Raw genomic sequence first — 24560 nt, forward strand, 5'->3', positions numbered from 1 at the left:
ATTGATATTTTTTCCGTACTTGTTGTTTATAGTATAGTATCCTTAAATGACATAAAATATTTAACTTCACATAATAATATTATTATTTATAATAGTGCGAGGTAAATTAAAGAAATAAGAAGTTAGACATGTACTTACAATATATTATCTTTGATATTGTTGTAAAAGACTATATTTACTAGTACGAAGATTTAAATAGTTTAATTTAAAGTTTTAAAATAGTTTTACTGTTGAAGAGTAAATTGTCTTTCATTCTTACAATTTTTTGTACCTTTTTTTTTGTACAAACTTTAATATTGTTTATACTAAAATAACATCGTAAAATTCACTATCAAAAACTTCTGAATCCTCAAACTTTTGAGCTGCTTTGGCTAGATTAATTACAGTATCAGTTAGCCAAACGTCAATTTAGTTGTTGCTTTTCATTACAACGTATGAGCTTTCATGCGTATTGAAATCACATCCATCATTTTGCACCTATTTTCAGAATTTTTATGGATGGTTGTTTGTGCTTTGGAGAGAGTATTTGGTAGAAGATAAAGAAAATCAATATAGGGAAGCCTTTATTGAGTGACAAATCTACTGATAGCTTACAGTACTTTAATAAACATTTTCACAATCAATATAGGGAAGCCTTTATTGAGTGACAAATCTATATATAATATAAAGCTAGCAATAGTCAATCATATGTGGCACCTCTCTATGGCTTCCATTGGCATTTATCTTTTTTCTTTTTTTTTTTTGCCTTTTTTCCTCATTTTTCATAATTATATTTTATTTAAAAAAATTATGATATCCTTAACTCACACCTCTTCATCTTCATAACTTCTACTCTTAATTGATTATTCATAACTCACCTTAAATTATCTTAATTATAAAAAAGGTCATCTCCTTTCCTCTTCTTAATTTGTAGCTATTTAATTTGTATGGAATGATCATTTGGAAAGAGAGAATGGTGTTCCTTCTATCTAATGAACGTATCAATTTGTTTTTGCAGAATCCTCATTTGTCATGCATTGTCTCACTTATTCTGTTGGTCATGTCGTCAACGTGACTTTTGGATAAGAGTCTCTTCAGTTAGTAAATCATACAGAACAAGAAATTGTTCTTTTTTATGTTTATGCATATTTTACTAATATAACGTTCTTCTATTGTAGTTTCTCTTTATTCACTAAATCAGCTGGGCCTCCATCAAAAGTGATAGGTGACGCCAACTATTGATCGTAATGTCGTTGGTTTTTAATACGCGCGGCTTCTCTCTGTTAGAGGTGTCTCTCGTATTTCCTTTCATCCTTTTTTTTATATTATCTATCTTTTCTAATGCTATTGGTTTTTCTATGTTACATTTGCTCGTAGTAGTTTGGCAATTTCAAAGCTAAAATTAATTCACTCACTTGACTTCTCAATTTTTAGTGCAATAACAATTTTGCTTAATTAACCCTTGGTGCAATGTGGCAGAGAAGAGACAGCCAATATGTTGCTGGTCTCTTAAAACACATGTAAAGCATTGCGTGCGGTTTCTACAACAGGATGAAACTAAAGGATCTGCTGGGACATGCCAAACTAGTGAAGTCACCGTGAAAGCTCGACAAGAAAACTTTAAAGTAAATGCTTCACATGGACAATGAGTTACAAAATCCAAGCAAAGGGTGCATACAATCGTCCAATCAATTATTTTTCTACTGAAATGGAATAACGTCAATCAGTACGTAGTCGATTTATTTTTGGTTCATACTGTTGTTGCGTATTCTATCATGTCATTATTTTTATCAAAATAACTATCTTTATCTTAAATTGTTTAGTATCATTTTTGCTGTGACTTTGTTCAATTGCAGCAAGTGAAAAGGAAAATGTATAAACTGGCTAAAGCAGTGACAAAGTATAGAGTAGAGATAAACCAAGTGCCACTGCATCATGAGCAAGTTGTTATGTTTCAAGAGGAACAAATGGACTGCTTATCAAACCAATGATCATTATGATTGTAGAAATAAATGTCAAATATATCTCTTTGGTTACCCTTGTAGAAATTATTACTTGGTTATTTAGAAGGCTTAATTTTACTTAATACACATCGTATATCTGTTCCTTTTGAATTTTTGGTTTTACTTATTCTTTCTTCATTATTTTATGTAAGAAATGTTTTTTTTGTTTATATTTCGTTTGTGGTCACGGGGATGATAAATTGTCCATGAATAAGCATGTTGAAAGGAAATTGTCTCACCACATAGACATTAGTTGATTATCGCTTTTATTGATATATATCTCAAAGCATTTAAATGCCAAGAGGCTTGATCTCAGTTTTTGAAAAATGATGTAAAAAAACTGTACTTTCTCTAGACGAAGTTGATTGATTGAGAAAAAAAAAAAAAAAAAAAAAAAAAAAGCAAACTTAATTTTGTCATATTTAAAGTTTCAAATTTAGCTCCAACGAAATAGAGTGAATTATGAAGAACTAGCTATTTTTTTAAAATCGAATAACGTCATTTTACTAAGTGTTGAATTTGTATTTTACATGAGTAATTTGGATATGGGTCTATTACAAATAGTTTTAACAAATCAAAAAATCTTAATTGAATTATCACCGCAATTTTTGAATTTATCCAAATATATGGGAGTTTGAAACATAAAATATATATCTATAAAAAGTTAAGCATAGACAAAGTGATGTTGCACCTCCCTATAACCAACAATGGTTTTTTCCTTCTTCTTTTTTTATCTCAAATTTTGACCATTATCCTATTTTTTTAAATCTATGTGCAATTGAAAAGAATAACCAAAAGTCACTTTTTAAAATAATACTCATTTTTTGCAATTACTGATCATTAACTACCACTTATTGTATTTAAGTCTCTTTAAGGGAGTATCATTTAATTTTAAAAGTCTAAAATTGACTAATAATTACTCAATTGATTAGGGGAAGACAGTTACGTACTGGAGGACAATGAAAGATGTAAGATATTAGTTTTCAAAGACTTCTCATTTTTCAAACCATCCATATTCTGTACTCCCTCCGGTTTAAAATAAGTGTCCAGTTTTTTCACACCTCATAACAAAACACTAACTTCTAGGAAAAAAATAAGTATTTTAACTAAATTATCCTTAATTAATAAGACTCTTGCTTATTTATTGCCTTCAGTAAATAGGGACAAATCTGAAAAATAAAAGTTAATTCCTTCTCGATATTGTAAGTGAACATTCATTTTGAACCAAAATAAAAAGAACAGATAAACACTTACTTTGAACAGGCGGGAGTAACATCTACCTTTTAGTAAAAATACTCAGTCTTGAAGCACAAAACTGGATAACGATGAATCGATGATAAAGCAAGAGTCTAAGAACTGAAAGTTTTTAAGGTGGAATATGATTGTTGAGCAAGTTAACCTTAACAGTTAATATACTTGATAATGTGAATCACTACCAAGAGGAATTGTCAGTAAGTTAAAGCAAACAAATTGTAAAGTTAGGTGTACTGTACTTGGCAAAAAAGAGAGAGAAAGGATTATGGAATTTACATGTAAATGAATATAACCAACAAGAAATTGGTCATTTTGTTTTCTTCGTGAGTTTAAATTGCTTTAGCTTTCGTTTCATGTTTCTTTTTGTAGAATAGAAGAAAACACACCCACAAACATTTTAAAGTAAAACACTTTCATAATTATTATTTTTGTTGATAATGAAAATATTTTTGTAAATTAACCGATATATATACAACTAAAAATTATATTCATATACAAGAGAATTTACATTTATCCTATCACAACTAAATTTATAAAAGTATTATGTTTAAATTTTATGATAAGGACATATTTAATAGTCTACTGATAGCTTACAGTACTTTAATAAACATTTTCACGTTCTTATGATAATTCGTAAGTTGTTAGCAACCAGCTGATTATATTATTTAGTAAATACTGAAAGCATCATCTCTTTTCTACGAGTGGATGAAGAAATGTAGAGCATGGACAATTTTAGCATCCAGTATTGCCGAGCTCAATAACATGGGCTTGTAAGTTGTAACCCAAGTGGGGGCATTAAAGTGGGGGCAATTCGCAGGATTGCCCTTCCATTGGGGTGGTCTTTAGTTTTTGCCCCTCAAAATGCTGGTCTTTAATTTTTGCCTTTCGCGTTGCAATCCTGAGCCTTTCGCGTTGAAATCGTGAGGGTTCGGGTTCAAATCCCCTCCAGGCATAAATTACAAAAAAAAAATTCGCAAAGCAAGGCTTGGGTCGTTTGTATGCCGACCATAGATACACTTCTTAAGGAATAACTAAAGTTATGCGGACCGCATAACTATAGTTCCGCCTTATAAGGCAAAGTTTATGCCTTAAGGAAAGTTCTTTGCAAGGATACTTTTAGTTATACCAACTAAAGTCATTTACAAGCGCATAACTAAAAGTATGCCCCTATAAGTGGAACTTTTCCTTGGGCGCATAACTAAAAGCATTGCCTTATAAGGCAAAGTCATGTCTTAAGGAAAGTTATGTCTTATGTGGCATACTTTTAGTTATACCTTAACTAAAAGTACGCATAAGGCATAACTAATCTATGTCTTAAGGAAAAGTTCTGCCATATAGGCAGACTTTTAGTTAAGGCTTAACTAAAAGTTTGCCCATAAGGCATAAGTATGCCGAGTTCGGCATAACTTTAGTTATTCCTTAACAAGTGTATGCCGGATCCGGTAAACACGCGACCCAAGCCTTGCCTTCCGATTTGGTTTTTTTTTTTTTTAAATTTATGCCTGAGCGGGGGTTCGAACCCAGAACCTCAAGTATAAGATCATTTTTCAAGTGAAGGGCAAAACTTAAAGACCACAAATATGAGGGGCAATATTTAAAGACCACCCCAAAAGAAGGACAATCTGCACAATTTTTTGTTAAAGTAGTGGAACATTGGGCCAATCCTGAAGGTTGGGCTTTCTTATTGCACAAAAACTGGCTCTCCCTATCCAAGCTCGGAGTTGGGGTATGTGGCCCAAGCGAAAGCATTGGCCTCGTTGTCCTTAAAGTGGAGGGTATGGTAGTTTTTACCAACATGGCTGAAGTATACACTATCTATACATTATCAATATATATGTTGTGTGCAGGTATGTATATTATATGTTGTGTGCGGGTATGTATATTTAGTATAAAGCATATACTGTGTACATATGTTTTAAACTAAATTGCCGAATGGTATTGGACTATAGCTTTCCCAAAAAGTTGATTAACTTCGAATTTCAAACCTGTGAGCCCAGTTCTTCCCAGATTGAATAGGACATTTGTTTCTAGACTATCTAATGGCATCTGGTTAGAATTTGCACGTCGAAATAATATACCATATAATCATATCTTAACAGTGACGATTTTTATTAGGGATTTCACCTAATGACCATTACTTGTAGCGGGGTTCAAACCCGGACCCAAGGGGTTCAAATTAAAGACAAGCAATTTGAGGGACAAAAATTAAAGACCACCCCAAATAACGACAATGGTGCAAATCGCCACCTTGAAACAAATGTTAAATGGATTTGGGCTTTATCCATTGTCGATCTTTAGCCCGTTTTGATCGAAACCAAATGTTAGTTACTATTTTTATCATAATGAACTTTGTAATTGGTAATGTTAATATCGGGTGATATCTTTATCTTTTCTATTTATTATAATTAAAATTATATTAGCTTAATTAGGGTAAGGGTGTATATCTTTTCGTGATTGCTAGACCAATCTTTTTGTAATTATGCATTGTCTCTCTCAAAGTCTCTTACGGAAATATAATAATCTTCCAATTTGCAAAAAAGAAAAACAACTTTGCCCTAAGGCTAAGAGTATTAGTAATAAAATTTGACGAAGAAGGAGAAAAATAAAACTTTGGACTAAGTATTTATTTAGAAATGGCCAAGTTAGTATTCAACAACATTTCATATATCAAAAGAAGACCAAGAAAGAAAAAGAAAAAAAGAAGAAGAAACAGAGACCTAAACTAAGCTCACCTGATTTATGGTCCCGACACTTGAGGCTCGCATTTTCAAGATCCAAAATTCTATGTTTAGAGTGAATTACTAAGATCTCAAACCACAGGGTTTCCAAACTAGACGAATTAAATATGAGAGTTAGCAAAGTTGGGGAGTTAATCTTAATAAGAATCTCTACCCTACACAGCAGTCTAACAAAACTCATAACAAAAATAATCTTAATATTTATTTTTTTATAAGTTTTTGTTAATTAATTACCGTGTAATTAGTATGTATAAATTATACATTGATTGTATATTTACTTATATACTTGTTATACACTCAATATACACCACCAACTACAAATGATGATAGCTAAGCGGGTGAAAATTAAAATATTAAGATCCCTAATTAATAAATGGGAAAAGGGTCAAATATACCCAAGTAGTATCGGGAAAGGGCCAAATATATCCCTCGTTATACTTTGGATTCAAATATACCTCTGCAGTTATACTTTGGGTCCAAATATACTCTCTCCTCCATTAAAGTTATCCAAGGTGGACATCCAATCCTACGTGGCATTAACGTTTGATTAGGTGGATGCCACGTGGCATGCCACCGCAACAGCCCTAACCTATTTTACCCCTCCCCTCTATTTGTTCTTCCACTACTAAAATTTTCTTCTCCTCCACCACCATAACTTAGAAAAACAATAGCTTAGAAATTTGAAGAACATATAACAATTATATGAAAGTTCCGTAATAAAAAATTCGGAGACAAATTGCAATAGAGATTATAAAAGCAGTACTGTAATCAGGATAGCATGAATGAGCAGTAGCGTATCAAGGGGTTCACATTACTAAATCTTCAATTACTTTATAAATACCCAAATGAACAGAACAACTAAAACAGAGGCTAAACTGACCTTTCTTTTAGATTTAAAACTTGAAAAATTCTCTAATAACGCGGAATAATTATGGGAGGTAACTGAAAGTAATCTACAAGCACTTACAGCGGCTACACCGTTTAGCTCAAAATCTGATTCTTGTTCTTGTTTTTACTCATTAATGCTATCCTGATTATAGTACTGCTTTTATAATCTCTATTGCAATCTGCCTCCGAATTTTTTATGCATGGAACTTTCATATAATTGTTATGCTCTCTTCAAATTTCTAAGCTATTGTTTTTCTAAGTTATGGTGGTGGAGGGGAAGAAATTTTTGTGGGGAAGAACAACTAGAGTGGAGGGGTAAAATGGGTTAGCAATGCTGAGGTTGCACGTCACATTGTGTCCACCTCATCAAATGTCAGTGCCACATAAGATTAGATGTCTATCTTGGATAACTTTAACGGAGTAGGAGTATATTTGAACAAAAAATATAGCGAGAGAGATATATTTGGATCCAAAATATAACGAAGGGTATATTTGGCCCTTTTTCGATAGCATAAGGATATATTTGACCCTTTGCCATTAATAAATTAGTTAAAGAAGATTTGATGGGGCTGAGCAATGGCCAAAAAAGATAAGTTCACCATTATAGACTAATATTATGTTGTCAGAAATTGTCCTATCATTTCATTTCGACCTTGAACAAAACAAACAAGCATTGGACCTCGTTAAAAAAGCACCATAGTACTTAACTGAAACCAAAGCAAAAACTCACAATATTACTACAATCAAGGGACTTTTGTAGTCTTCACAAATATTTTTAAATTAATGTTAAATTTTTCAAGTAATTACTTTTAGGTTCTTTTCTTATTTTTTAGAGTCAAATTTACTTTTGGTTCTTATATTGTATTTTTCAAAAGCTATTGAACCTCCTACCTTATTTCTCATGTTACTTTTTTCTATCGATTTTATCTATTAACCTAAAAAACAACCATTTCTTCGCTAGATATTTTTACTTCTTATTGCTCTCTCATTTTCTCCTTTTTCATTTATTACTTATTATTTTCGGACGATTTTTTCTCCTGTTGTTGGTTCGTTTGGTATAGATTCTTACATGTAGGCATTTCTTTTAATTTAAATTTGCATTATGAAATTTGAGAATTTCTGAAAACTCTTTTACTTACATGTGGGTATTTTTTTAACTTTATATTTATACTTTAATGAGGTCATATGTGTTTTAAAAAAATAGCTTTAAATATTATTTAGGCTTTCTGGTCTATTTTATCTTAAATATATGTTATTTTAAAAAATCAAGATAGAATTAATTATTTTTTTCACCTTTACCCGCGCTGATAAATATGGAGAGATGTGGTGGAAGAAAGATTAATATTAATTGAGATATATAAGATAATTTAGTTAAATTATGTTTTAGTTAAAATTTCAAGAATGTAATTTAACCGAATAAAAAAATTATGGACAATTTTATACATCGCCTTTGAAATATCTATGCTTTTTTATAAATACAGAAATAAATTTATTAAATTATGCCATATAGTGTTGTAAATGAAAACAACGTTATCCGTCAAGATTGGATTATCTTTAAAATCCCTTGTTTGGTTAACTAAATTTAATCTTTTTAAGTATAGAGTATATATGAAGAATAAAATTTTATTGATTCTTGAGGTTCATTTAATAAATATTAGTTATTTCTTGAATTTCATTTAAAACTAAGGTTAAAAATCACATTTAACTAGCATAAACACTTGACTCAAAATAACGAGTGAAAGTCTACAAATATCAAAACAAATTGATTTTTATCCATGAATAAAATCACATTCTCACAAGTTCACAAAAGTACGAAAATATTTTTTGATTTAAGAGCTTCACAAGTTGTAATTATTATACTTTATCTTTATCATGTCAGTAGGATATCGAATCACTGTGTCCCTTTGAGATTTGCTAATTTTTTTACTTAATGTTCTTCCTCATAAATAATTTTTTCATTCAAATCATCTAATTGTGTGACGAAGAACTTTTAATAATTATAAAAATTATCAACAAGAGATCATTAACCTGCAAATATGTTAAATTAATTATGTGGTAGAAAATGTGACACATTATACTTATTTAATAAAAATTTCTAATTCTATATTTTGAGTTTGGGCCATGCTTCCGTAACACAAGACGTATATATATATATATATATATATATATATATATATATATATATATATATATATATACTACTTATAATAAGGGGGAATCTAAAAAATTTATAGTCACTTAGTTAAATTCTAACTAATGGTTAGACTTTCATCTTGACTTTCTTAGCCTATTCTCATTTTCCACTATATTTTCTTGTCCATTTCTATGTGGGTCCCTAAAATTGGTGTATATTAATATTTATAATATTTTTGTGAATCTTTTTTATATGGTACCTTTAGCTTTTATATTTAGTCCAAATAAATATTTTTTATATGTAATTAAGAAGATATTAATAGTTTTATATATCAAATTTATCATTATTTAGATAAGTAAATTTTTTTACACAACCAAAAAATCATATTAAATGGGCACTCTTTAATTAAGGTGATTTAGTAAAAATGCTTCTAAGGATAAGTGATTTCTTAAGGAGTGCGCCCAATCTAATATGGACCGAGTCGACTATTAGATTACCCTTTATATTATTTGTCATTGTACATTTTGGCAAATTTTAAGCAACTTTGGAAAGTGCATGCATTTGTTTGAAAATAAAAAGGAAGTCTAGATATACTCTAAGAAAAATATTGTTTTCTAACTTACAAAAACTTTTATATGATTCAATGTATTAGAAACATTGAGAAAGTGTCGAACTACTTTTACAACTAATATAATGTTACAAAAACAAAATAAAAAGCAAGAGTAGCAAAAAAAAAAAAATACAAAAAAAAGTTGTAAATATAAATTTTAATGTAGTGAGCCCGGGCCAAACGACACTATATATATATATATATATATATATATATATATATATATATATATATATATATATATATATATATATATATATATATATATATATATGAATCCGGTCCTATATACAAAATGATCCAACACTTCATGGATGTTTCAAACATCTGGAAATTAAAATATAAATGAACTTTAAAGAATGTATATTAGATCAAGGACAATTATAAAGAAGAGAAGAAGTGAAACTGCTCTTATATCTGGTGTTTTGGTTGATCAGAGACAAATATAAGATTTTAATAAATCAATGGACTCGAATCATTAAAATATTCATAACTCTCGTGACAATCATGAATACAAGTTTGTTATTATGATATTATCTATGTTTCAAAATTATTCAACTAATACGGCTGCCGAAAGAAATTGTGGGTGAGGCCATAGTACGTGGTGTATCCAACCATATATGTTGAGAGGTCCATTATCCACACAAATCTATATTATTCATTTTTTTTTTCTTTGCCATCAACACTTAAAATCCAAGGAAGTATTGGAGTACAGAATTGAGTCATGAAATAAGCTATTGATTATAATGATTATAATGGGATAGACTGCTCAAATCACACTCCCTTGGATGCAGTCCATCTCCGTGATGAGTGAATCTCAAATGAATAATGTCCCTTATTTTTATCTACTTAATGTATCTTATTTTGACTTAACTTGGAAATAATCAAAACTAGCTAGTACAAATAGTTGCTGAGCTAGGATTTTCATTAAGGGAGTTCAAAAATATGAAAAAGTAAATACACGAAGAAGTCAAGAGTTTCAACATCTACTATATATACATAAAAATAATTTTAATCTTATATACATAGTGTAATTTACCGTCGAAGGGGTTCAAATAACCCCCTCACCCCTATCTAGCTCTGCCCCTGAGTACAAACTAGCTGTTAACTAATCATTAGATAAAGTTTAAAGAGTTTTACTGACTAGCCACGGAAGCATGTGGCTATATATAGAGTATTTTGGTAAACTCAAAGTCCAATCCCTTTCTATTTTTCTCATGCTCCGTCTTTTAAATTAGCTCGGCTTTACTTCTTGAAATTTATTGTTTTTGCTCCTAGTTAATCATCGGGAGAACTTGACGCCTAAAGAATATGCCTGATTATATCATGTTTTGTGGGGACGAAATATTTTTAAGGACAATGTGTTCACACACCTTTTTTAGTATATATCTCAAAATCAAATTACGTATGAACGAGAGATGTTTCGTGCATTATATTAAACTGCCCTTAGGTTTGAAGTCCAATTATGCAGTTAAGCAAAAAATTTGAAGGAAAAATAGTCAATTCACGTTAACAACCAGGCTTTTGCATGAAACCAGCCTTTCAGTCTCCCTTCTTTAATTTATTTATTACTCCGTATTTGATATGCTTCCTAACAATGGTATCATAAAAATATTTTGAGAATAAGAAGGAAAGGCAAAGCAGAGACATCAAAAGGTTTCAAACTGGAAACGCCCTTAATAAACTTTATAAAATAAAAATAAGAATTCGTGTTATTTGAATAAGAATTCCATAAAATGCATAAAACTATTTATGCCCGTGTAAACTCAAAGAACTTACACAAATATTTGTGAAATCCTCAAGTCATAAATTGGCACCAAATTGAGGCCAACAAGTTCAAATTCTCTATGGATATAGCGACACGTTTGATGCCCCATTTACGATATCTTAATTCATATATACATCCCAAATTCCTTCGAGCCACTACCAAACGAAAAAAATTATGATGTTGATGAAATCTAACCCCCTCCCTACTCCCAAAAAGTACAAATAAAAGAAAATTTGCATTTGAGACTTTTGGTAAGCACTAAGGGTCAATAGTACCTAGTAGTAGTACATGCTTTTAATTCTTAATCACTTATTTTAGTGTTTCCCTTTCTAATATACAACAATGCTTCAGCTGTACCCACTGGTACGTTAGAATATGTAATCTGATAAAATTAAAAGAGAACTTGCCCTAAGTCCTTTTTTTCTTCTAATTTGACCCTTTGAATCTAAATCTGCGGCAGAAGAATAGGTGACAAACTTCAAGGGTGTCTTTACTGCGTTGTCTTTTTCCTCGGATATACCAACGTAAACTGTATCATTTTTATGTGTCCATAATAAATTTTACACTTCCTTTAAGGAAATAATAAAAAAAAGTATATACTTTACTATAAGATTCATGACTATTAGCATTTCAAAATATCTTGAGAAATGATTTAGGGTATTAACAGTTAAAGTTAGGGGTAAAACAAGAAAAAAAAGATTGTCTTTCTCTTATTATGCTAAAGTGAACAAATAAAAGTGAAAATTTATTTTTCTACAAGTAAAAATGAACGGATAGAGTAATTATTTACTCGCTCTATTTGAAATTGTTCCTTCACATCTATCTTTATAGCGGATAAGTTCATTTAGATGCTTGTTTTTCATGCTTCGGGCATTATCATTCTTTTTGAAATGGAGAGTAATATTCATCTTTTAAATAATTCTTTTTCAATCTTTTAGTACGTAAGAAACATCTTTAAACATTATAATCACAAGTAAATTGCTATTTCAAAAATATATACAACAACAACATACCCAGTATAATACTACAAGTGGAGTCTGGAGAGGGTAGTGTATACGCAGACCTTACCTCTACCTTGGGGAGGAAGAGAGGCTGTTTCCGGAAGACCCTCGGCTCATAGCAAGACGAAAACAAGCATTAGCAACAAGAAAACACAGTAGCAAGATAATAGGATAACCGAGGCTAAAGAAATAATATGTAGTAATAAAAATCCAAAACAAGAAAATAAAACAATAATACGAAAACTTGGGGAGCGGAAAAGAAGAGCGGACGATTACCCACAACCCTTGTACCCTAATTCTCGACCTCCATACCTCCTATCAAGGGTCATGTTCTCAGAGAGCTGAAGTTGTGCCATGTCCTGCCTATTCACCTTACCCCAATACTTCTTCGGCCTACCTCTACCCCTCTTCAAGCCCGCAACCACTAACCTATCACTCCTCCTTAATGGGGCATCTGCTTCTTTCCCTCCTCACATACCAGAACCATCTCAGCCTCACTTCCCGCATCTTGTCATCTATAGAGGCCACCCCAACCTTGTCCAGGATATCTACATTCCTAATCTTATCACTTCTGGTGTGCCCGCACATCCATCTCAATATCCTCATCTCCGCTACTCTCATCTTCTGAACATGGGAGTTCTTGACTGGACAACACTCCACCCATATGGCATAGTCGGGCTAACCACCACTTACCTTTAAGTCTTGGCGGCACATTCTTATCACACAGCACCCCGGATGCGGACCTCCATTTCATCCACCTGCCCCAATACGATGCGTAACATCCTTGTCAATCTCCCCATTACCTTATATAACTGACCCCAGGTACTTGAAACTTCCTCTTTTTGGAATTTTTTATATATAAAAATAAAATTTCAAAACTTTTCTTTTAGAATTTCTTTACAAAGACAAATAATTAAAGATATCCAATTTGAAACAAATTGAATATTACTATTTCCAAATATACAAAAAAAGTTTATAGCTGGGAAATTTGGGAATATGTATTAACCTTTCTAAACTAAAATAGATCCTTTTGAACTCTCATTCCGGCTATTCAGACACTATGTTTACCTGAGAGAAACACTTTTATTGTACATGCATGATGCTTCTTCTACTTTAATGTAGAAAATATAAAACCTTATCCACTTTTATACTAAAAATATGTTGAAATTCTTTTAAAGATGAACTTTTATCTCCACTGATATACTAGTCTTAAGTTCTTTTTTTTGGTCATATACTAGTCTCAAGTTAATCTTTCAACTCCTCCCTCAGTACACATTCCCAATAAAATATATGGTATGTACCATTTAAAAAATACAAGTTGATTTGTGTCTGATAATGCAACTTTTTATCATATAAATTTATTTCTCAACATATAAAGAGTAAACTATTCATTTTTCCTCAGTGGTTCCAACAGTCAAAACTTGAAAAGACAGATCATTTCATAATTATCAAAATTGCATCAGGATCCTTTTTATATCTTCTACTTAATTAGATAATAAGTAACATACATGTGCAAATTGACCAAGATAACATTAAAAAAAAAAAAAATGATAATTTTTTCCATCTCCGGAGATCATCAGTTTTTATATTGATTTATCATATGAGCCGTTGTTAAACTCCATCAGTATTTTCTTAATCACAATTAAGCAGAGCCATTGATTGTGCAAAGGTACTCTGTCTTTAGAGAAAAAAATACTAGTAAACTTGTCATAACAACTCTGTATGCATGTAATAATGAAAAGGATTCACCCAGTGTTCATAGCTGTCACTGATTAGATAAGAGTCATTACCAATCATAGTTGTGATGGAGCGATAAATATTAATTCATCTTTAATCAGAAGTCTCAGGTTCAAACCCTAGTAGATATAGAGTTATCTTTATTAGGGAGCGTTTTAAATCCTAGCGCCCGCCCCCGACCGATGCGGAACTTCGCAATGCGAATTTGAATTTAGTCAGATCCCAATACGATATCAGACACCGATTGAAAAATTAATTTAATTTTTTTTAAGATAAGGGTGATTAAAAAGTTCTAAATCTTATTGTAAGCTTTTCCAAGAACAGGACATGATATGTACCACATTGTAAACTTTATCAAAGGATAAAATTACCCTTTGCATGAAAGGAAAATTACCAAGTGACCAACAAAATACAAACTTCTTCAAAGGATAGTCATGTAAGAGAGAAAGATCATTAACTTGATTTAATTGGGAATTGCAGAGTCTCACATGGCTTAGAAATTAGACTCATGTGACCACATGCCTAGAAGTCCTCCCATGTTATTATGAACTCTCTGTTAGGTTATATGAAGGGTCAAACTTCTAAAGCACCCTCTCCCTTTGACTAATTGATTCTCCTGATTATCATTTTATTTTATTATAATGATTTGCTGCTACAAAATATGCAAATCTATGATAAATAGTTGTTGAAATCGGAATGGATATCATTTTTACTATATATATAAGTTTGAGATAATAGCACTTTAGTTATTGATTAATTTTAATTTTAATCCTTGTGATATATGACTAAACATATGTAATTTTTAATTTATTAAGAGTATGTTTTGGGTCCCTTTTATAGTTGTAGACTATGTTTAAAATTATGTTACCCTCTAAAATGGACTAATGTACAAACTAAACATCACTGACAAAGCCAGAATTTTACTAGAGGATTTAAAATTTAAAGAAATAAGGAAACTTAGGGATTAGAAGTGCACATTTCAGTCCATTGAAGGTTAAATTTACTTAGCCAGATATCTGAGGACCAAAATTACAATTGTCGATGTTTTATGGACTAAAACTGCAAATCTCCCTATAAGGTTTTGTCAAATTTACATGTATACATATATGGTCAAAGTCGAAATTAAGTGCAGCTGCACCTGTTTCTAAGTAGATGAGGACTATATTTTACCTTTCACTTTCAAGAAAATTTCTCATTGTTTCACTAATAAAACAGCTTTGATTTTAATAAACTGCTCTAAGGTTCTTGAATAATGGGCACTTATCTGAGAAAATGACATCCAAATTTACCAAACGTTATTTTGCTCAAATTAATCCCTAGATTGCTTCTATAACCATAATTTTACTAGGTCCATTATGTTGTTCCACTGATAAATAGTACATTGTGACTTGACTCAACCACTATCCTGGAAAATTTCCTAGTTTTATTGTGTCTTCTTGTGCTGCTCTTCTTTGTTGTAACAGTTCATGCAGACTGCTAGTATAGCCTAGGGGTCACCCTATCTCCTTTTTTCATTTTTTATTGTATAACTATGGTGTCCCGTGTTTCAGTCAGCTTAAGCACACTTCAATTAATTCACTATGTGTGCTATCTCTCACAAATAATGTGTCTAATAACCATACATACGAAGACTTAGATGACAAGAAATTACCTAGCATTTTTTATCGAGGCTGAAATTCATCCTATCTCATTAATTTAGAGGTGAGTGGGGGTGCACCCCCTCCCCCCCCCCCCCCCCCCCCAAAAAAAAAAAAAAACAAAAAACACACACACACAGACCAAAAAAATAATAAGAAATTGCACCTCTTCTTCTCCTTGTGTACAGCTCATGCTTAATCAAGAAAAATAGCAAGCTTCACCAAGAGAATTTGGAGAAGCATTATCAAGTTCAAGTGGTTAAATAATTGGCTAGAAGAGAGAACAAATTTTGTTTTCCAACTAAACTTCACATCCTTATTTTTAGTTTATATTTGTTGAAACTGCAATACTATATATGGATTATAGTTCAAGTCGAAGACAGTAGATTATCCCGCCCCTGCTAATACAGTGACCATCCTCCACTAGATAAATTTGAAGGAGCTCAAATGTAAATATCTTTACTAGTACCACAGGACAGAAAGAGTCAAAAAAAAAAAAAAAAAAAAAAAAAAAAACCTGAAATAAAACATTAGCAGTGAGGCAAAAACAACAAACTAGAGAAGTAGAAACTTCCTGTCTCCTAGAAGTTCAAAAACAGAAGTAAAATCTATCAATGTCTACTCAATTCACCATACATTTAACTGGAGTTTTTTTTTTTTTGGTTTAAAGAAGCAGATGTTCCTAGGGGGTCCGCTATCCTAATGCTATTCTCGCTCAAGCGCGCTTAACTTTACAGTTCTGATGGGATTTGGTGCGTCAATGCTGATATGATCGCATCCCATTTAACTGGAGCTACAATCACTTTATTGTCCTATATACTGCTGATTATTTGAATCAGTTTAAAGACAGTAAGATGCCATGGTAGAAAAGCTTTTGTCTTTAGCTCCAAAGGTGTCCATGTGCTGTTCCCATATTCTAATACATAAACTTACTTCATTTGTTTCTCCTTCTCCAGACCACTTGGTTTAAATATTCTCACTGTCATAAATATTTACTAGCAAATAACAAAGAACCCCTCATAAGAGTTTACAACTACAGCAGCACAAAAATACCACTTTCTTCTAAAATTTCCTCCCCTTATAAAGCACAACAAACTTAGCTTCTTACCTTTATCCAGCTACATTTCCTCAGCCTCTTTCTCTCCCCTTAGTTTCTTGGTAACACTAACATGGTTTCCTTGGAAGGTGCCTCTAGATCCGACGAGCCTACGTCTAGTCCCCGAATTTCCTTCTCTTCAGAATTTCTTGATGAGAAAAACTTCATATCCATTACTCCAAATGAACAAGCAGAAAAAGAGCGAAAATATCAGCAAGAGAGAGCGCGAAGTGCAGCAGAATTCGAGTTCCTTTCCAACAAGTTAACCAGCGAAAAGATGATCACAGCGGACGAGCTGTTCTTCGAGGGTAAGTTACGTCCATATTGGCAAATGCATTATGCTGAAAAGCTCAACAAGATTAGTTTAAAAACTGAACATGCTGAGGAAGAAATATTGAATAATACTGAGGTGAAGAGCAAGGAAGAAACTAGGCCAATAAATTGGTTTATTGATGAGGATCCATCTCCTAGGCCACCAAAATGCACTGTTTTATGGAAAGAGTTGTTAAGATTGAAGCAGAAAAGAGCTTCTTCATTATCACCTTCTTCTTCTACTTCTTCCTCATCTTCTTCAAGTTCACTTGCTGATATTTCTGTAGCAGATCACGAGAAAAGCAAAGGTCAAGGAATCAAAGAGAAGAATGTGAAGAGGATTAAGAAAGGATTGGAGAGAAGTAAATCAGAAAGTTTAAGAGTTAGACCTGTGATTCATATGCCAATTTGCACACAGGGAAAAAACAGTGCACGGCCACCTTTGTTTTCCCTTAAGAAAGGAAGAGCAATAGAGAGGTGAAGAAGAACTTTCCCATTGTTGGTCATTATGTAGAGATGTTCTTTCATGTCTCCTTTTAATTTTTATTTGTTTTTCTTTTTCCAATTTGATTTGGTTTCGGGGCTTCTTTTAATTTCTTTCTTCTCCTGAGTTTAGATTACATGTTTCGTCATAGGATCTGATGAATTACCATGTTGATGTGTTCATTTCTTGTAATGTATCATAAGCTAATTCCATCTAGTTTCAAGAGTTACTGTAATCTGACATTTCTAGCTTTTGTTTTCATGCATAGAAATAGTGAACCAACAAGGCATATGCCTCTTGAATTTCTTTTGAAATTGTTTAATGTTTACACTACTTTTTTGCAATTTTTTGTGCATGTCTCATTGATGGTTTCATTATAGAGGAAACAGAACAAAGTAATTCACTTTAAAATCAACAGAAAAACTCTTGCATCACTTCCATAATAAACAAGTTACAGACTGTTTATACAACTGAGTTTCAGTATATATGAATCAAACACAAACTTTTTGAGTTACACAAGGAGAAAAATATTGAACTGAAAACCCAATGACTGTACATACAGCTATGGACACCAAAAAATTACAGCAAAAATCCATTCTACTAGACTACTTGGGTAGACAATGTGCTGGCAAACCATTTTGAATACTTAGTCTTGGTGAATGTATTCCGGAGTTCCAATAAATAAGCTCTCATGATTTTTCTTTTCACCAAATCTTCAAGATTGAAAAAGAGATGTGTGGGTTCTGAAATCTAATGCCAAAAAATGAATATTTTATACTTCTCAATGTCCAAAGGAGCAAGGACAACCTCCTCATTTTGGGGGCTGTGACAACAATGGATTCCCAGGAGTGGTCCTACAAAGAAAGCAACCGGACAATTTGATTAATATTTGAACGAAAGCAAAAGGCAAAAGCAATGAAAAAACAATTGCTATGTATAATTTATTACCTGAGGTTCAGCGTTGGTTTTCCGAGAAGACTGCTTGGTACCTGTCCAGTCAAATTATTGTTCTGCAAGAAGCTGCAAAAAATAATACTATGTCATTAACTTTATCTCAGCATAATATCAGATGAGCCTATAAAACATCAAGCAAGTTCCTCAATCGCATCCTTTGCAGGATATATACCAACGTACACAATGACATGACGATATAACGTCTTTGCATATCTTGACACAAGATATTTCATCGAGATTTTTTTAGGGCACATAATCATGTAAACTGGAACTTTAAGTAAGGGATGTGTGTGAAATGATGCCAATAACAGATAAAACTGTTTTCCTGATTCCTCTGTGATGAACTATAAATGATGCTTTTGGGATCAATATGACGTGCAAGATGGCCAGATATATACTAATATTCAACTGACCGAAAATATGTATAATTATTTCAGAAAAAAGAAGAAGCTATATTTCAGACACACATGCAATCCAATTCATCTATCTTTTATTTCACTGTAAATTTTCACTTGGTATCATAAAAGATTACATCTGTTGTGGTCGCTTAGAAAAAAAAAATACAGCATTAGCATGTACCTTGTGAAATGAAATTCCAGGAGCAAAGTTATGTCTAAAGCAGTCAAGGATACTCAAGGTCAGCACATCAAAGATTGTGATTTTTCGGATAAAGATCCCGTTGGAGCAGCGAACAAGAAATATTCGAGCTATATGTACAACTGTGGTAACCTAGCTCTTTGGGTTTTTTGTTTGAGAAATACTATTCACCCTAACAGCCTCATCACTTGCATCTCCAAACTAGAACTATCATCCGTTAAGCTCTTTGATCCTATTCCTCATGTACCTCATAATTCTTGCAGTAGTCTAAATGTTAGAACTAGGTGGCGAATGAATACCAGTAAAGATCAATAAGCATGGTTCTCATCTATTTCATGAGTTCGGATACGTTGGTTTATTACTTCTCAGAGATTCTCCAATTTAAATGGAGAATTCTTTTCGAAATGGATAGACCAGAAAATATTAAAAATGTGGATCCACACCACAATCTCTATCAAGATTCTACAAGCAAGTTGAGTCAGAATACTTGTAGAGTAACCAAGAATCTATAATCCGACAATTTTAGAAACTTGGGGAAGCGACAATTGATGACAACCTCAATTTGACAGCTGGAGTCTCACATTAAAGAGATCTGTGGCTGCTCTACCATCCATCAGATTAAGCATCTGACACAAATTTCTCAAACACCTGCTTCAACCTTTTTCGAAAATGTATCTCTATACCAAGTGAAAACCACTTAAGAGACACTATTTGAGGTGGTTAATTAACTTCTAGCATCCAGAAATCCTAATTCCCTTGCTTAGCATGTGTCAAATGGCGCCGTGTCCCCCCACTGCCCCCTTCCCCTGACTGAGAGAATATCTAGCAAATCCGTTGAGGTGGTTATAGAAACCATACTTATACTAGCATCATATAGCTACTATACTTGAGAAAAACAGTACTTGTACTAGCATCATAGGCTATACTTGAGGAAAAAAGAAGGGCTGTAGTCTGCAAATAGGGATGCCCAAATCCACAACGTATCATACTCATTTTGTTTTATTATGGAAAGACAAACTTACATTTCATTAAGGCTCTTAATGTTTCCAAGAGATGGCGGAATTTCTCCACTAAGCTGATTGTCTTCCAAATGTCTGAAATAAAAGACAAGGCTATTAGGAATAGACACACCTAATTAGGCAACATTGAAGTAGCTTGCGTGCTTTTTGGCGAAGCCTATTACCATGCTAAAGCACCAAGTCTATGTGGTATGAAAAACTACAAGATCAAAAGTTTTTATTTTTCTACTTTTTCACAAAAGCTTGGGCTATACTGAAAAACTGTATTATTGCAACAGCATTAGGAAATAGAACAAAAGAAACCAAAGTGTAACTTACAAACTCTCCAGGTTGCTCAATGAGCTCAGATCTGGGATAGATCCCGTCAAATCATTATTTGCAAGCCATCTGTGATAAGTAAGAGATTGTTAAGATATCTATTTGCATCCATTAACCTATGATGACTTAAGAAATTTATATTCACGTACATTCTGCTCAATGCTGTCAATCTGGCAATGCTAGGTGAAATTGACCCAGAAAGACCCATGCTTGTTAAATTTCTGCAGACAAAAGAGAAAGGAACACAAGTTAATGGATATAATCACTGGACAAGCGTAATTTCAGTTGGGGGTAAGGTAAACTATTCTTTTTTCCCTTTCTTTCTTTTTTGGAGGGAGGAGTTTGAGGCTCATGGAATAAGAGACATCTGAACTCACAAAGTAATTACACGAATTCGTGGTCCTCCTGCACATGTAACTCCAGTCCATTGGTACTGAACGGGTAAACACGGATCACCATTCCAATCAGCGGGAGGATTCTTGAAACTCTTCTTCAATCTTTCCAGAGCTATGACTGCAGAAAGAAGTATATCGCGTTAATGTAACAGAGATAATTAATCTACATAAAAAGAAGTATAAACCAAATTGATCTGGACCGAAAGGAGTTAACCAATATGATCATTGGACTACAAGTTAAATTGATTTTAGAAGAAGAAAAGCAGATTACCATCTCGAGTATGAGTTTTTCCTCCAACGGGCAGCACTTCAAAAACCTCTCCTGCATTTATCAACGGGCCAATACTTGATCCAAACTGAGGAGTTAAAGTTATCTTTGTATTACCATACAAAAGCCACTGATTTGCAAATACAACCATGCCAGCTGGAGTAATATTAAGGTTGGGATAAAACAGTATATCATTTATGCTTATGTTGAATGCTCTTCCAGAGAATGAATCTTGATCATCAGCAAAGTAAAGAGCTATGTAATATGTTGCATTTGGGAGAGGTGCCGGAGGCCATAATAACTCCATAGGTCCGAGCTGACTATGTGCGAGCCGTGTCTGAAATACTTTTGCAGGGGGGTAGTTCCAGATGCCAGAAACAGAAACATGAGTGAAACTTTCTGCAGGAGAATGTTGTCCATAGGGCTCCCAGTAACGATCAAACTCATCATCAGGATATCTGGCAGGTGAAAATGCTTGCAGTTATTATAAACATAACCAAAAGAAGCATAACCAAAAGAAGCATAACCAAAAGAAGCATGTTTGTTTAAACATGGATGATATTATCAACTATATATATTATGGGTGCTATTTTTCTTGTTTTAGTTATGCTTGGAAGCAATATTCAGGATCGTACCCAAAAAGATATTCCCACAAAGGCTGGTATCTGGCTAGTACAAAGAGCATAATCCATGCCTAGGCAATTTTCTATCAAATGCAGCCTCTATTTTTATTTTATTCCAGGGGGCACTACAATCTAACTAATAAATAGTATGGTAGAAAGAAATAGATGAATCTTTCTTCCTTGTAATAAAATTAAGAGAGACACGGGAAAGGATAGATTGCTTTGCAATCCAAAACCTATTTCAAATGAGCACTAAGAATGAACCTAACCACTCGATGGTTTCAATTCATATTGTGAACAAACAATGCTAAGAATATGGATTTCTAACAGAACCTTTTTGGCATTCATAATTTTGGTGAATAGTGGAATAGAATACGACTTGCTTCCGGGTTTTTCCGTAGGATTGTGTTAGTTTATTTCACACCTTCTTTTTTCCTAGGAGTGTCTTAGTTGATTTCACTCTTTCTTTCTCTTTTTCTGCGTGATTTTTTTTTTTTAGTTTCACAAGCCAACAGATGGATTCCTTAGAAAAAAACTAAACTTTATGACACAGAAGTTATTCAAACTAATTAAACCGTAGTACAGCAGATTTAAATGTTTATGTGTTGAAAGTAAGAAACTTCTACAATCTTAACGTTCAGGATAAGTTGATGGTCAATAGGGATTGAAACACTCAAACTGTTAACCATTTTAACACTTAAAATGGGATTCACTTCTACATAGACTGCAAGTATTTGAATTGCATTGTAATTGGCATCTCGAAATTCAGGAATCATAAATGGAACTTAAATACCAACTTAATCAAATCAAAACAAATCTTCTTTAGTCAAACCTAAGGACTTTAAAGAGGCATTTGTAATTAGATAGGTGAACCAACTCACCTGATAATTGATCCATTGTTCCCAAAACTACTCCTTGCCATCAAAGTCAATGCATAAGTGTTAAAATCTGTAGAATTATACAACGAATCCGATACTAAAACAAGCTCCAAAGCAGATATAAAAGGGTCCGAATCCGTATAACTATTAGCAGCCAAACACACGCTCATAGTCTTTCCAACAGCTTTAAAAACACCTTCATAATATGAAGACATTCCATGCCAATAATCCTCAGTTGTATTCACTGGACTCCAAAATGTTCCATCCACAATTTGATCAAATACAGGTGGATTCAAATTACCATTAACCCCACCATAGAAATAAGTTGTTCTAACCAAATATTTCCCTCCACGATAAACAGGAATCTCATAACAGAACTTCTTGAAAACATTGTTTTTCAATGGAAATGTACGGACAGTTGATAGTGTAGAATCAAGAACTTCAACTGTAAGATTCTTGGGTGTTCCTGTTGTTATATAACTAGTATCTGAAACCCATTTTTTTTCATAAACAACTGAGTCAACTGTAGCACCACAATCAATCAAAACACCTGAAATCAACAGAAAAAACAAGAAAAGTTGTAATCTTGAAATAAAGCTGAAATCTTTGAGAAAATTGACAAAAAAGATCAAATTTTTCAAAGGCAAATGATTAAGTGCCAGTTTGGGCATGGATGGTTTTAACTTTTAATGTCCACTATTTGGACATAGAATTGTTACAATTTTCTGGAATTTTTCGGAATTCGAAGAACTAAAAAAGCTGTTTTCACAATTTTCGCTCCATATCACTGACAAAAATACAAAAACAACTCCAAATTTGTACTCATGTCCAAATACAACTCCAATTTTCAAATACCATTTTCAAAGTTGAAATCCTGAAACAAAGTTCAAAACTTTGACAAAAAAGATCAATTTTTTTTCAAAGGTAAATGATGAAATGTGTAAAAGGGGTTTACCTCTAAGGGATTGAGAAAGACAAGGGAAGAAAAGAAGTGACAGAAGGAAAAAAGGCAAAGAGGAGTAGAAGAAGGACATGGTTAATGATGATGTTTGAAGAAACAAAGAATCATGTGATAATTTTGAGACTATAGAGAAAAAGTGTTGATTTTTAGGGGGTTGAGAATAATAGTGGGGTGAGTTGAATGGGTAAAGGAAGAAAAGAATAGAAATTGGTTTAGAGAAAGAGAGGTGAAGTTGGTGAAGAGGAAAGAATCAAAGGTGTGATGCCATTTTTTGGTTATTGTTTTTTAGGTGAAAGAACGCGGGAATGAACCAGGTCAGCCTACTTCACTTTGCTGCCAATTTGCGGATTAGAGGTAATTCATTTTCATTTTAGAAAGAAAATTAATTTTGTTTCTAAATTAAAAGATATAATGGTTAAGAAAACACAGCTGAACTATCATTTTTTGTGAGTTTTACTATGCAAATTATAAGTTGTTCCTTTTTTGTATTTGAACTATCATCGTCATCTATGTATTAAAACACATCTAGTTGAATAGATGATGATAGTTTAGGTAGGAAAAGAAAGCATCTCATAGTTGGTCTAATTAGCTTCGAGGTGTGTTTATTATATAGATGATGATAGTTCAGGTTGAAAAATGGTACAACTGATAGAAATTTGCGAAAAAGTGATAGTTAATTCTAAATTGAAAGAGAAAGAAGAGTTGAATATGATTAAACAACTTATGTAGTAAAATATAAGCTACATAAGGTTCTAGAATCCATAATATTTTAAGTAAATATTTAGATACTTTTGATGAATACAGTAGTTGTTAGGAATAAGAGTCCGTTTGGATGGATTTATGGCTGATGAATACAGTAGTTGTTAGGAATAAGAGTCCGTTTGGATGGATTTATGGCTTTTGACT

At 32.6% G+C, this 24560-nt stretch overlaps 2 protein-coding genes across 2 annotated transcripts; one reads left to right on the forward strand and one right to left on the reverse strand.

The window, feature by feature from the left end:
• The first annotated feature begins 16784 nt into the window (after nucleotides 1-16784).
• On the forward strand, nucleotides 16785-17876 carry LOC132047456 (protein BNI4-like). The gene has a single exon (XM_059438498.1). The coding sequence runs from the start codon at nucleotides 16919-16921 to the stop codon at nucleotides 17636-17638; it is 720 nt and encodes a 239-aa protein (XP_059294481.1). The 5' UTR covers nucleotides 16785-16918; the 3' UTR covers nucleotides 17639-17876.
• Nucleotides 17877-18040: 164 nt separating this feature from the next.
• Nucleotides 18041-23997, reverse strand: LOC132047448 (probable LRR receptor-like serine/threonine-protein kinase At1g67720). Its single transcript, XM_059438492.1, has 9 exons — nucleotides 23649-23997; nucleotides 22697-23243; nucleotides 21196-21650; nucleotides 20907-21042; nucleotides 20679-20750; nucleotides 20530-20598; nucleotides 20215-20286; nucleotides 18590-18661; nucleotides 18041-18495 (listed from the first exon to the last, which is right to left on the reverse strand). Exons 1-9 carry the CDS (start codon nucleotides 23725-23727, stop codon nucleotides 18453-18455), a joined length of 1545 nt encoding a protein of 514 aa, XP_059294475.1. The 5' UTR covers nucleotides 23728-23997; the 3' UTR covers nucleotides 18041-18452.
• Nucleotides 23998-24560: the final 563 nt, after the last annotated feature.

Source organism: Lycium ferocissimum, chromosome 1 (assembly GCF_029784015.1).
Source record: "Lycium ferocissimum isolate CSIRO_LF1 chromosome 1, AGI_CSIRO_Lferr_CH_V1, whole genome shotgun sequence".
In the NCBI taxonomy this organism is placed as follows: domain Eukaryota; kingdom Viridiplantae; phylum Streptophyta; class Magnoliopsida; order Solanales; family Solanaceae; genus Lycium; species Lycium ferocissimum.

Excerpts from the sequence above, each read along its gene's own strand:
- LOC132047456 (XM_059438498.1), top strand. The coding sequence starts at position 16,919 with ATGGTTTCCTTGGAAGGTGCCTCTAGATCCGACGAGCCTACGTCTAGT.
- LOC132047448 (XM_059438492.1), bottom strand. The coding sequence starts at position 23,727 with ATGTCCTTCTTCTACTCCTCTTTGCCTTTTTTCCTTCTGTCACTTCTT. Across the intron at positions 21,651-22,696 it reads AACAATGGATCAATTATCAG|ATATCCTGATGATGAGTTTG; the intron begins GTGAGTTGGTTC and ends TTCACCTGCCAG. Across the intron at positions 20,751-20,906 it reads CGAATTCGTGTAATTACTTT|AAATTTAACAAGCATGGGTC; the intron begins GTGAGTTCAGAT and ends TTTTGTCTGCAG.